This window comes from Trichechus manatus, unplaced genomic scaffold (genome assembly GCF_000243295.1).
Source record: "Trichechus manatus latirostris isolate Lorelei unplaced genomic scaffold, TriManLat1.0 scaffold00374, whole genome shotgun sequence".
In the NCBI taxonomy this organism is placed as follows: Eukaryota; Metazoa; Chordata; class Mammalia; order Sirenia; family Trichechidae; genus Trichechus; species Trichechus manatus.
Window position 1 is genome coordinate 422,490 of NW_004444310.1, and position 14,697 is coordinate 437,186.

The following is a 14,697-nucleotide window of genomic DNA, read 5'->3' on the forward strand; positions in this document are numbered from 1 at the left end:
CGCTCCTTGGAATATATCCTAGAGAAATAACAGCCATCACACGAATAGATATATGCACACCCATGTTCATTGCAGCACTGTTCACAATAGCAAAAATATGGAAACAACCTAGGTGCCCATCAATGGACAAATGGATAAACAAATTATGGCATATCCACACAATGGAATACTACGCAATGATAAAGAACAATGATGAAGCTATGAAACATCTTATAACATGGAGGAAGCTGGAGGTTATTATGCTGAGTGAATTTAGTCAGTCACAGAAGGACAAAGATTGTATAAGACCATTATTATAAGAAATCAAGAAAAGGTTTAAACACAGAAGAAAGAATTCTTTGATGGTTACGAGGGTGGGGAGAGAGGGTAAGAGTTATTTACTAACTAGATAGTAGATAAGAATTATCTTAGGTGAAGGGAAGGACAGCACACACTACAGGGGAAGTCAACATAACTGGACCAAACTGTCTTAGTCATCCAGTGCTGCTACAACAGAAATACCACAAGTGGATGTTTTTAATGAAGAGAAGTTTATTTCCTTACAGTAAAGTAGGCTAGAAGTCCAAATTTAAGGTATCAGCTCCAGGGGAAGGCTTTCTCTCTCTCGGCCTTCTCATCAGTGTTCCCCCAGACTAGGGGCTGAAAACATTCCCCTGGAGAATAGGAACAAGACAAAGATGGCCTTTATCACCACTCCTATTTAATATTGTGCTGGAAGTCCTAGCTAGAGCAATAAGGCAAGAAAAAGAAATAAATTTGTAAAGAAGAAGTAAAACCATCCCTATTCACAGATAATATGATACTATATGTAGAGAACCCAAAAAATTCCCCTAGAAAACTACTGGAACTATTAGAAAGATCAACAGAGTAGCAGGATACAAGATAAACATACAAAAATCAGTTGGATTCCTATACACAAATAAAGAGAACTATGAAAAGGAAATCAGGAAAGCAATACCATTTATAGTAAAGCAAAAAATAAAAATAAAAAACCATTAGCATCAAGTCAATTCCAACTCATAGCAACCCGATAAGACAGAGTAGAACTGCCCCATAGGGTTTCCAAGGAGTGACTTGTGGATTCAAACTGTTGACATTTTGGTTAACAGCCTGAGCTCTTAACCACTTCACCACCAGGGCTTCCTATGTATAATAGCCCCTAAACAAATAAAATATTTAGGAATAAATCTAGCCAGGAATGCAAACGACCTATACAAAGAAAACTACAAAACACTACTGCAAGAAACCAGAAGAGATCTACATAAATGGAAAAACATACCACACTCATGGATAGGTAGACTCAACATTGTGAAAATGTTAATTCTACCCAGAGCAATCTGCAAATACAATGTAATCCCAATACAAATACCAACAGCATTCTTTAACAAGAGGGAAAAACTAATCATTAACTTTATATGGAAAGGAAAGAGGCCTCAGATAAGTAAAGCACTATTGAAGAAAAAGAACAGAATAGGGGCCCTCCCACTACCTGACCTTAGAACCTACCATTATGGTAGTCAAAACAGCCTGGTACTGGTACCACAACAGACACACTGACCAATGGAACAGAATTGAGAACCCAGATGTAAATCCATCCACCTATGGTCACCTAAACTTCAACAAAGGCCCAAAATCCTTTAAACGGGGATAAGACAGTCTTTTTAACAAATGGTGGTGGCAAAACAGGATGTCCATTTGTAAAAAAATGAAACAGGACCCATACCTCACTCCATACACAAAAAGTTATTCAAAATGGATCAAAGACCTAAATATAAAACCAAAAACTGTAAAGATCATGGAAGAAAAAACTAGGGTCAACACTAGAGGACCTAATACATTGCACAAATAGGATAAAACCATAACTAACAGTACACAAATACCAGAAGATAAGCTAGATAACTGGGATCTTCTAAAAAAATTAAACACTTACACTTATCAAAAGACTTCACCAAAAGAGTAAAAAGAGAACCTACAGACTGGAGAAAAAATCTTTGGCTATGACATAACTGACAAAGGTTTAATCTCAAAAGTCTATAGGAAAATCCAGCACCTCTCTGAAAAAAAGACAAATAATCCAATTTAAAAATGGGCAAAGGATAGGAACAGACACTTCACCAAAGAAGACATTCAGGTGGTTAATAGACACATGAGGAAATGTTCACTATCACTAGCCATTAGAGAAATGCAAATCAAAACTGCAATGAGATACCATTTCACCCCAACATTACTGGCACGAATTAAAATAACAGAAAATAACAAACGTTGAAGAGGCTGCAGGGAAATTGGAATTCTTATGCACTGCTGGTGGGAGTGCAAAATGGTACAACCATTTTAGAAAATGATATGGTGCTTCCTTAAAAATCTAGAAATAGAAATACCATATGATCTAGCAATCCCACTCCTAGGAATATATCCTAGAGAAATAAGAGCTATCACACGAATAGACATATGCACATCCATGTTCGTAGCAGCATTACTCACAGTAGCAAAACGATGGAAACAACCTCAGCGCCCATCAAGAGATGAATGGATAAATAAACTATGGTACGTACACATAATGGAATACTATGCAATGATAAAGAACAATGACGAATTTGCCAAACATCTCACAACATGGATGAATCTGGAGGGCATTATGCTAAGTGAAATAAGTCAATCACAAAAGGACAAATATTGTACGAGACCACTGCTATAAAAACTCATGAAAAGGTTTACACACAAAAAGAAACAATCTTTGATGGTTACAAGGGAGGGGAGGGGTGGGAATGGAAAAACACTAACTAGACAATTGATATGTGGTAACTTTGGTGAAGGGTGAGACAGTGTACACTGCTGGGGAGGCCAGCACAGCTTGTCCAGGGCGGGGTCATGGAGGCTCCATAGACACTTCCAGGCTCCCTGAGGGACTGAATTGCTGGTCTGAGGGCTGTGGGGACCATGGTCTTGGGGAACGTCTAGCTCAGCTGGCATAACATAGTTTATAAAGAAAACGTTCTACATCCTACTTTGGTGAGTAGCGTCTGGGGTCTTAAAAGCTTGTGAGCGGCCATCTAAGATACTCTACTGGTCGCACCCTGTCTGGAGCAAGGGAGAATGAAGAAAACAAAAAAAAACACAAGGAAAAGATTAATCCAAAGGACTAATGAACCACAACTACCACAGCCTCCACTAGACTGAGTCCAGCACAACCAGATAGTGCGTGGCTACCACCAAAAACTGATCTGACAGGGACCACAGTAGAGGGTTCTGGACAGAGCTGGAGAAAAATGTAGAACAAAACAAATTCATGAAAAAAGACCAGACTTACTCTCTGACAGAAACTGCCAAAGATTTTCAGACCCATAAAACGAATAATAATACCCGTAGCTTAACCATGAATATGAGACTAAATGGGCACACCAGCCCAGGGAAAAGGAAGAGAAGGCAGGCGGGGACAGGAAAGTGGGACTAATGGAAATGGGGAACCCAAGGTCAAGAAGGGGAGAATTGTTGACACGTCCTGGGTTTGGCAACCAATGTCACAAAACAATATGTGTATTAATTGTTTAATGAGAAACTAATTTGTAACCTTCATCTAAAGCACAATAAGAAAAGAAAAAAATGGGTATGTTTACAGATTGTAAAAAAATCCATTGCTGTTGAGTCGATTCCAACTCACAGCGACTTTTCAGGACAGAGTAGAACTGCCCCATAGGGTTTCCAAGGCTGTAAATCTTTACGGAAGCAGACTGCCACAACTTTCTCCCGCAGAGCAGCTGGTGGGTTTGAACCGTCTACCTTCCGGTTATCAGCCAAGCCCTTAACAAGTGTTCCACCAGGGTTCACTGTTTACACATCGTGTACCCCTGTTGTGTCTCCTTGGAACAGACCTCCAAAATGGCTAGTAATTCCTAGAACTGATTTGTGCGATTCAGGCTCTCGGCTTTGTTTCCCTTTTACATTTGTGGAAACTTTTTTTTATTAGACTGTTATACTACCGGCCTCTTTGATCTCCCTCTCCCTTCATGGACACAGCCGAGAGGGCATCCTTTTGGCCAGGGCCACAGCTTCTCCTGGCTGGGAGGAAGAAAGGAGACAACCACCGACTGAACTTCCACTATGAGCTGGAATATTTTCGTAACATATCTTTGCTCATTTACTACTCATGAACTAGTGGTGTGGAAATTGTTATCTCCACCTTATAGACAGGGAAGCCAGGGAACAGAAAGACTGAGGGTCACAAAACATGTAAATTCTGGAATCTGGTTTCAAGTTTATTCAGACTAACTCCAGAGTTCGGGTTTTTTCCAGTTCACCATCTTGCCTTCCTGAGTAGATGTGTATTCAGCCGTATACCATAACAACTCATTCACTTATTCATTCGTTCACTGATTCTGTGAATTTGTGCCTCTAATGAGACTTTCTAACAGCTTCCAAACAAGTGCAGTTTACCACCAGTCTGTCAGTTTGTCATATTGTGGTGGCTTGCATATTGCTTTGATGCTGGAAGCTATGCCACCAGTATTTCAAATACCAGCAGAGTCACCCATGGTGTACAGGTTTCAGTGGAGTTTCCAGATGAAGACAGACTAGGAAGAAAGGCCTGGCAATCTACTTCCGAAAATTAGCCAGTGAAAACCCTATGGATCTCAACAGAATCTTGTCCAGTATAGTACTGGAAGATGAGCCCCCTAGGTTGGAAGGCCCCACACAACGTCTGCAACAAGGGACTCAAACATGCCAACAATCACGAAATAGCGCAGAATCGAGCAACATTTCATTATGCTGTACATGGGATTGCCATGAGTTGGAACCGACTCAATGGCACCTGATGACAAACAAGCACAATACCAGTCCCCTCTGACCAAACAGAGTAATGAATGCCAGCATCTTTCTTTCTGGCACCTATTTTCCCAGATAAGCTGCTTCACTCAAGGCATTTGTGTCCCTTACTAACTGCAGCCTGCAGTGAATCTGTAGTCCATTCCCTGCCAGTTTGAAATAAGAATATTCTTTCTTGCCTGTATTATGAAATATTGAAAATAGGTTGTTTTCTATAGGATGCTCTAGGTTTATCAGCAAATAATAGTAGGATATTTTTCCCCCAAAAAACTACCTTCTTGAGATAATTGTAAGTTCATTACAAAGGATAAGATGCTGAGTAGACAAGAAATAAAAGACAAGCATAGACATGCTGGAACAAAAAAGTAATTAGGTTCTTACTGAATAAGAATATTTAGTTCTGCTTCCTTGTGGAATATTATGGGTATTCAATAAACATTAATGAAGATTTAAAGAATAAGATTTTTAAAATGAGTTAAAGACTGAAAAAAGCAGGTACTATGAGGAAGGGTTACAGTATTTTGAATTATTTATCAGGGAAAAAGAGAAGGCTAAGACAGAACAAAATTTTCTTCAAGCTGTCTATCCATTCCTCCATCTCAGGTAGGTCACCTTAGATTTTTAATATTATTTGTCCACACTTTTTCTCACATGCTTACTCTGTTAGAAGAGAAACAAAATCACTGTAGCAACTAAAAAAAATTAATGAAAAGTAAATCATTCATAATCTCACCATGTAGGTTAAGCATGCAACTAACTAGCCGAAAGGTTGGTGGTTCGAACCCACCCAGAGGCACTTCAGAAGACAGGCCTGGCAATCTGCTTCCAAAATTTCACAGCCTTGAAAACCCCTATGGAGCAGTTCTACTCTGCACACCTGGGGTCACCATGAGTCAGAATCAGCTTGAGGGCAGTTAACAATAACCACTCTTACAAACTAAAGTTACTATAGATTTCTCTCTCTCTCTCTCTATCCCCTTTTCTCCTCTCCCACCACACACTGTAAACTGGGAATTGTATTAAACTCAACATTTTTTAAAATGAGTACTACAAAGAACTGGAGCCCAAAGTTAACTTCAGTCAGTCAAGGGCATACAGCCATAGAGCCTGGTGGCTAGACTATACCCTCTGGGTCATCCAGGGCCTCCTACACAGAGTCCTTCTCTAGGGTACCTTCCAGAGGGTCATTCCTCCAAACTACATATTCCTCCCTCAACCTGGGCTCCCTTCCTTGCAAAACAAATGCGAGAGATGTCAATGAAAATGACCAGAGGGACACAGTTGGGACCTGGCCTGGCCCTACTTACGAACTATAGAAAAATTAATGCACTGAACAACTGACTTCAAAAGGAACCATTCCAGAACAATGAGCCAAGACTGGGGCTACGACCGTAACCTGCAGATCACTTGAAATAGTGCAATACTATTATAATACGGGGCAATATTAATATAATACAGGGCACTGGCTTTGAAAGGGAAAGATCAACCTCTGGCACTAATTTGTTACATAATCTTATCAAGTCATTTAATTTCCTTAGGTCATCAGAAAAATGGGGGTAATGTCATAGAATTCTCATGATAAACAATTGAAATAAAATGCATATTTCGAAGAGGTTTGAACAACTAGGCAAATGCAAGGGATTATTGTGACTACATTTACAGGCTGCATGTTCATCGGTTTGTTTGTTTTTTTTACAGGGATCCATTTGCAACGATTTCCTGTGTCTAGGATGTTTCCCTAACTGCGTCCTCTGTCAACTTAAGCGAGATATTGAAAAAAGAAAAGCAATGAACACTTTCTAAAAGGTTCTTGGTAAGTTGGGAATTCTTGGCTGATCTGTGAGTAGCAAAACAAATTCTCAAAGACAAGTTTAGTTTCCTTGGAGCCCTCTCACAGACATGTGAGAGATCCCTTAGCAAATAGAGGGAAAATGGTTTTTAGTTGCTAGCCTGTCCAATCAGTTGGTAGTCAGCTTCCCAGAACCTGGGTTGAGAGAGCTACAGCCTGGTTGGGTAAGAAAGAATTCTGTGATTTGTTCAGATGTCTGCCATTGGTGGAATGGCTGTGTGAAGTACTGATATCAACCATGTCTATCTTAACTACACCTTTAAGGTAGTAAACATATGTATACGACAAGACATTCATTTCCCTAGCCTAGATTTGAGGTTCACAGCTATCAACAGTAATCACCTGGGATGTTATACTAAATGTGACTGTGTAATATGCCTAGTTATATTTTTCTGTAATAACGCCATGATATTATAATAATAGTTCATTCCCTAATGTGGTGGAAGGCTACTTTAGTCCCTAAATTTATAGAGCCTGAAGTGTGAACAACGCACTGAGTTATCTAAAATTCCCAAAGCCCCCGTTATGGAGAAAAGTCACTAACTTTTTGATGACTGTATTGTTGAAATTTGGCAGCTGCCCAGTTACAGTTTCCTAAACTTTCCCTGGGCACGTTCCTGTTCCTCCCAGACAAGGGGGCAATGGCTTACTCAGTCCTTGCTTTCGCAGTCTCTTACTCTCAATTCCTATGGAATTGTATTCAACGTTTAGTTTTCACTTAGAAGTGGCTACAAAAATCCAGAAAACCAATCCCATTGCCACCGAGTCTATTCTGACTCATGGCAAATCCATGTGTTACAGAGTAGAACTGAGCTCCATAGGGTTTTCTTGGCTATAATCTTTACAGAAACAGATTACCAGGCTTTCTTCCATGGCTCTGCTGGGTGGGTGGAAACAGTAACCTTTCAGTTAACAGCTGAACGCAAACTGTTTCTTCCACCCAGGGCTATCCTCTGTAAAAACCCTATCTCCCAAAAGGTCTTTGAGAGTGTTTGATCAGAATTATGCAGTCACCAGTTTGATAGGTGACATTAGTGCAATCTATCTCTCATTAAGCTATTTTGCCACATGCAAAAGAAAATAATGTCGTCTTCATGAGCCATGCCTCAGTGTGTTACATTGTAGTCCCAGGTACCATATCCCAGTATTTGTCTTCTGATTGCTTCAGATAGCTTCCCTCAAAGGCTGAAGGGCTTGACTCACCTTAAGCAGAGTCAAAACGGCAGATTTTCTTAACATTTTTTGCCCCCCATACACTTCCTCCTGAGAATTGACTATTGTCCCTCTTTCCAAGTAATGATGATTCTTTGAAGGTCTGTGTTACCAACTTGATTCAGAATGTGATGCCAAAGTAGCAGGGGAGGAATTAGAACGTGGCAGTTCCCACTAGTTTAGTCTTCCAATCAATGAAAGAGATTGTTTTTGTTTTTTTGTCTTTCGGAGACAATTAGCATGTTTGATGATTCATTAGCACTCTGTAACACAAGCTAACCGACAGAGCACTCCAAGGGATCACCCCACCACCTAGCAACAGTGCCCGACACATTGGTGGTGTTGTTGTTGTTAGGTGCCGTCGAGTAAGTTCCGACTCATAGCAACCCTATCTACAACAGAACGAAACACTTCCCAGTCCTGAATCATCCTCACAATCCTTGCTATATTTGATGCCATTGTTGCAACTACTGTGTCAATTCATCTCCTTGAGGGTCTTCCTCTTTTGCTGACCTTCTATTTTACTAAGCGTGATGTCCTTCTCCAGGGACTGGTCCCTCCTGATAACATGTCCAAAGTATGTGAGACGAAGTCTCCCCATTCTTGCTTCTAAGGAGCATTCTGGCTGTACTTCTTCCAAGACAGATTTGGTCGTTCTGTTGGCAGTCCATGGTACATTCAATAATCTTCACCAACAGCATAATTCAAATGCATCAATTCTTCTTCTGTCTCCCTTAGTCATTATCCAGCTTTCATATGTATATGAAGTGATTGAAAACACCATGGCTTGGGTCTGCACACTTTAGTCTTCAAAGTGGCATCTTTGCTTTTTAACACTTTAAAGAGGTCTACTGCAGCAGATGGAGACCTGGTGGCACAGCGGTTAAGAACTCAGCTGCTAACCATAAAGGCTGGCTGTTCAAATCCGCCGGCTGCTTCTTGGAAAACCTATGGGGCTATTCTACTCTATAGGGATCGACTCGATGGCAACAGGTTTGGTCTTTTGGTTTTATTACAGCAGATTTGTCCAATTTGTCTTGACTGCTGCTTCCATGGGCATTGAGTCTGCATCCAAGTAAAATGAAATCCTTGACAACTTCAATCTTTTATCTGTTTACCATGATGTTGCTTATTGGTCCAGTTGTGAGGATTTTTGTTTTCCTTATGTTGAGGTGTAATCCATACTGAAGGCTGTGGTCTTTGATCTTCATCAGTAAATTCTTCAAGTCCTCTTCACTTTCAGCAGGCAAAGTTGTGTTATCTGCATATCGCAGGTTGTTAATGAATCTTCCTCCAATCCTGATGCCTCCTCCTTCTTCATATAGTCCAGCTTCTCAGATTATTTGCTCAGCATACAGATTGAATAAGTATGGTGAAAGGATACAACCCTGACACACACCTTTCCTGACTTTAAGCCACGCAGTATCCCCTTCTTCTGTTTGAACGACTGTCTCTTGATCTATGTACAGGTTCCTCATGAGCACAATTAAGTGTTCTGGAATTTCCATTCTTTGTGATGTTAACCATAATTTGTTATGATCCACACAGTCAAATGCCTTTGCATAGTCAATAAGTCACAGGTAAACATCTTTCTGGTATTCTCTGCTTTCAGCCAGGATCCATCTGACATCAGCAATGATACCTCTCATTCTATGTCCTCTTCTGAATCTGACTTGAATTTCTGGCAGTTCCCTGCGGATGTATTGCTGCAATTGTTTCTGAATTATCTTCAGCAAAACTTTACTTGCGTGTGATATTAGTAATATTGTTCAATAATTTCTGCATTCTATTAGCTCACCTTTCTTTCGAATGGTCACAAATATGAATCTCTTCCAGTCAGTTGGCCAGGTAGCTGTCTTCCAAATTTCTTGGCACAGACAAGTGAGCACTTCTAGCACTGCATCCATTTGTTGAAACATCTCAATTGGTATTCCATCAATTCTTGGAGCCTTGTTTTTCACCATTCCCTTCAGTGCAGCTTGGACTTCTTCCTTCATTACCATCAGTTATTGATCATATACTACCTCCTGAAATGGTTGAACATCAACCAGTTCTTTTTGGTACAGTGACTGTATATACCTTCTATTTTCTTTTGATGCTTCTTGCATCGTTCAATATTTTGCCCATAGAATCCTTCAAAATTGCAACTCGAGGCTTGAACTTTTTCTTCAGTTCTTTCAGCTGGAGAAATACTGACTGTGTTCTTCCCTTTTGGTTTTCTAACTACAGATCTTTGCACATTTCATCATAATACTCTACTTTGTCTTCTTGAGTGCCCTTAGAAATCTTCTGTTTAGCTCTTTAACTTCATCATTTCTTCCTTTTGCTTTAGCTACCCTACATTCAAGGGTAAGTTTCAGAGTCTCTTCTGACACCCATTTTGGTCTTTTCTTTCTTTCCTATCTTTTTAATGACCGTTTGCTTTCTTCGTGTATGACATCCTTGATGTTATTCCACAACTCATGTGGTTTTCTATCATTAGTATTCAGTGTGTCAAATCTATTCTTGAGATGGTCTCTAAATTCAAGTAGGATATACTCAAGGTCACACTTTGGCTCTCGTGGACTTTTTTAAATTTTATTCAGCTTCAACTTGAACTTGCATATGAACAATTAATGGTCTCTTCCACAGTCAGCCTCTGGTCTTGTTCTGACTGATGATACTGAGCTTCTCCATCGTCTCTTTCCACAGATGTAGTCGATTTGATTCCTGTGTATTCCATCTGGCAAGGTCCACGTGTATCATCACCGTTTAAGTTGAAAAAAGGTATTTCCAACAAATAAGTCATTGGTCTTGCAGAATTCTGTCATGTGATCTTCTGTGTCGTTTCTGTCACCAAGGCAATATTTTCCAAATGCCGATCCTTCTTCTTGTTTCCAACTTTCGCATTCCAATCACCAGTATTTAGCAACGCATCTTAATTGCACGTTTGATCATTTTCAGACTGCAGAAGGTGGTTAAAACTTTCCACTTCTTCATCTTTGGCATTAGTGGTTGGTGCGTAAAGTCGAATAATAGTCACATTAACTGGTCTTCCTTGTAGGCTTATGGATATTATTCTATCACTGACAGAGTTGTTCTTCAGGATAGATCTTGAAATGTTCTTTTTGACACTGATTGCGACTGTACTCTTCACTTTGTCATTCCCAGCATAGTAAAACATATGATTGTCTGATTAAAAATGATGAGTAGCAGTCCATCTCAGCTCCCTAATGCCTAGGATATTGATCTTTATGCATTCCATTTCAATTTTGATGACTTCCAATTTTCCTAGATTCGTACTTTGTACATTCCATGTTCTAATTATTAATGGATGTTTGCAGCTGTTTCTTCTCATTTTGAGTCATGCCACATCAGCAAATGAAAGTCCTGAAAGCTTTACTTCATTCACGTCATTAAGGTCAACTCTACTTCGAGGAGATAGTTCTTCCCCAGTCCTATTTTGAGTGTCTTCCAACCTGAGGGGCTCATCTACCGGCACTATATCAGTTCTGCTGCTATTCATAAGGTTTCCACTGTCCAATTTTTTTAGAAGTAGATCGCCAAGTCCTTCTTCTTAGTTTGTCTTAGTCTGGAAACTCAGCTGAAACCTGTCCACCATGGGTGATACTGCCGATATTTGAAATATAGGTACCATAACTTCCAGCATCACAGCAACACACAAGCCATCATAGTAAGACAAACTGACAAGCTAGTGGTGGGACACATAGTAGGCACTTAATAAATATTGGTGAATGAATAAATGAATGCAAATTACAAGTAAGGAAGCATAAAGAAGCCCTACTCCATGAGACTTTTCTGAATCTTGACTGATGGTTGTGACTCTTCCTAATAAATTGTACTGAACCATAGGCCATATTTGAACTAGATTTTAAATATGTAGCAATTTGGCATAGCGCAGAGATAGGGTGGAAGTTTTGATGTTTGGAAAGGTGATGTAAAAAAAGAAAAAGATTAAATGGTCACACTAATTCATGAATGAAGTCCTAATTCATTCTTTTTTTTTTTTAATTCCTACAGGCAAATTCACATTTTGGTAAAAAGGCTGAAATGAAATACTGCATCTGTTAGAGTGCTCTCTCACTTGATATTCCAGAAACTAATTAAAAGCTAATCAAATGACTTCAAATTGTCTTCAAAACATTTTTTTTTCCAGCTTCTTTTGAAAGAAATATGTTTCCTGTGCCCTTCTCCAGAATGGCTGCCTTTAAAACAATTGACTTCCCTAACAATTCTTGTGTCTTTACATACTGCTTTATGGAAATTACAACACCCTTCTTTAAAAAATGAACCCAAGATTGGCAAAGTGTTGTCAAAGTTGGTAGTGGCTACGAGGAGTTCTTTATTCTACTTTTCTACCTTTATGTATGTTTGAAAATGTCCATAATAAAAAATTTTAAAATGCTGCCAAGTAAAAGGCTACAAGGCGACAATAAAGACTATAATATATAAACAACTTTTATTATTTTGGATTCTCTTTCCACTGGGAGGGCAGGTGTTATCCTGTACTGCCTCACCTGCTCCAGGGGCTTTCTCACACTAGGTAGGGGAGTATGGCTTCTTCCTTTGGGGAACTGATGTGGGATTTGGCACTTCCATATATCTCCATAAACTAAATTCACTCCAGGAAGGATTTACTAAGCAATGCGGAGTTTACTGTAGATTATACCTAGAGTGACAAAAGAGAGAATTTATGCCATAAACCATACAAAAAAACATTCAATTAAAATTTCTATTAGACATATCTGTCATCCCCTAAGTTCATCTCCTGCAGCAAGCCAGCCACAGGGTCTCCACTTCCTTTTCCTCTGCAGAACAGTTTAGTCCCATCTCTAGTCATAGGAACTGCAGCCCAGAAGGCCTTGTATACCCAGCCTCATGAAAGCAGATTTCACGTGGCAGTAGGGAGAGGGAGGAGGTGAAATTCTACTAGTATGCAAAATAATGTTTTCCATATAGCTTACTAGATAGTTAAAAGATACTTTCTTTTTACGTGGTTGAACATAAAAAAGCTACCATAATTGAATTTTTAAAATTTTTGATCTAGCTGAGATTATTATTTTAGCCTCATTCTCCTAGTCTTGTTATTATGCTTTATCCTGTGCATTCCAAATGCCTAGGTCCCCCACATACCACGCTACTTTCCTCAATTAAATAAAAAATCTTCTTTAAATGCTACTTCACACTGGAAGTCAGTTGCTAAAGCCAAGAATCAGTAGGTAATCTAAGGCAGATGGGGACTGGGGATAGACATGAGAAGATTTACGAACTTCTAAAACAAAGAATCACAGAGGAGAATTCACCTCAACTTTCCAGGGCATTGGAAGGGTTATCCATGCATCCCACCTCCCGTAGGTGCTATATCAAGAGTTACTTACGTCTGCTTAGTGGCTTTAATAACAATCATTTTTTCTGTTCACGAATCTACAGTGTGAGCAGGTCTGAGTGAGGACGCCTTATCTCTGCTGTGCAAAGTGATCTGGAGTGGCTCAATTAGGAGCTGAAGGATCTGCTTTCAAGGTGTTAGTAGATGGGGGCTCAGCCAAGGCTGTGGACTAGAGGGCCTCAGTTCCTCTCCACATGGGTCTCTCCACAGGCTGCTTGGGCTTCCTCACAGTATTGGGTATGGCAAGGTTCTTGAAGAGCATATGGGACAGGATATATAGTTGCAGTCATCTTTGAAAAATGCAATCTGCCACAGATGCTGTGTCTTTTGAGATCAGAACTGTAACCTGTTTCCAGTAAAGCACTTCTTGGAGGGCTACAGCAGAGTATGATCACCAGCTACCCAGCTTAGGTTGCCAATTACAGTGGTACAAATTCTGTCACATCAGCTGAGTCTTCTAATGATTTTGAAAAGGTTTTTCAGAGCATGGGTGTGGTCTGGAGCTTGTAACAATAGATTCAAACAATGAGATTCAGACTCAGGAGATTTACAGTGGGATCCAGAGTCTGAATTTTAATTAGAACCATGGGTCTTCCTGATGCAACTGGCCCTGCTACAGTGAGACCAGTACTATCCCCTGTAGGTGCTAGTTGAAGGAGTTTCAGTCCAATAGCTCAGATATGGAACGGGCTCCCAGTGCTAAGGGTTGTTGTTGTCAGTTGCCGTCAAGTCCATTCTGACTCATGGCAACCCCATGTGTGCAGAATAGAACTGCTTCAGAGGGTTTTCAAGGCCATAACCTTTTGGTAGAGCTCCTGAATTAATGAGAAAAAGCATTGAAGTTCTGAGCTGGAATATCTTGTGTTTCCTGCCTGCTCCCTCTTCCTCTCTACTTTATTTTTTTTTTTTTTTTAACATTTCTATTCTGACACCTACATTCTGGCAACCTGGTGCTCTCTATAGGGGCATAGCCTCTATATTGGTAGCAGGGCATGCCACATTATAACAAGTAATTATCTGCACTTCTCACAATCTTAGTCTCCTGTTAATCTAATTTTCTCCATCTCCTACAGAATTTCAAAGTTTTCTTAGGCCATTTCTGCTACAGTAGCTACTTTCTGCTCTGGATTTTTAAGGCCTTCTCCTGGGGAAGGTATCATTGAAGTATCCTCCAGGTAGAGAACTCCCCTCAAATGACTGTCCTAGAGTAATGGTGTTGGTAATCTTAAAGCCTGATGCAATTCTCCTCCAGATCTTGCCTTTTCTTAGTAGAGACTAAGAAAAGAGGACTATGAAGGAAGTTATCCTTCTCTGGCTCTTGAGTAACATCTACTCCAGTGGTGGCTGAAATATTCCATTCTGCCACAATTTTCCATGCAGCAGCAGGTCCTTTCTCCAATTCTAATACTTTATCTTGATGCTCCATGCA

General features: G+C 40.0%; 1 protein-coding gene across 1 annotated transcript in view; it reads left to right on the forward strand.

Moving 5' to 3' along the window:
- LOC101360823 (placenta-specific gene 8 protein-like) overlaps window positions 1–12,338 on the forward strand; it is a 42,485-nt gene extending 30,147 nt beyond the window's left edge. Inside the window, exons 4-5 of the mRNA XM_004390974.2 lie at window positions 6,520–6,634; window positions 11,903–12,338. Of these exons, the coding sequence (XP_004391031.1) occupies window positions 6,520–6,624 (105 nt within the window). The 3' untranslated portion in view covers window positions 6,625–6,634; window positions 11,903–12,338. The remainder of the gene's footprint in view (window positions 1–6,519; window positions 6,635–11,902) is intronic.
- The last annotated feature ends 2,359 nt before the right edge of the window (window positions 12,339–14,697 follow it).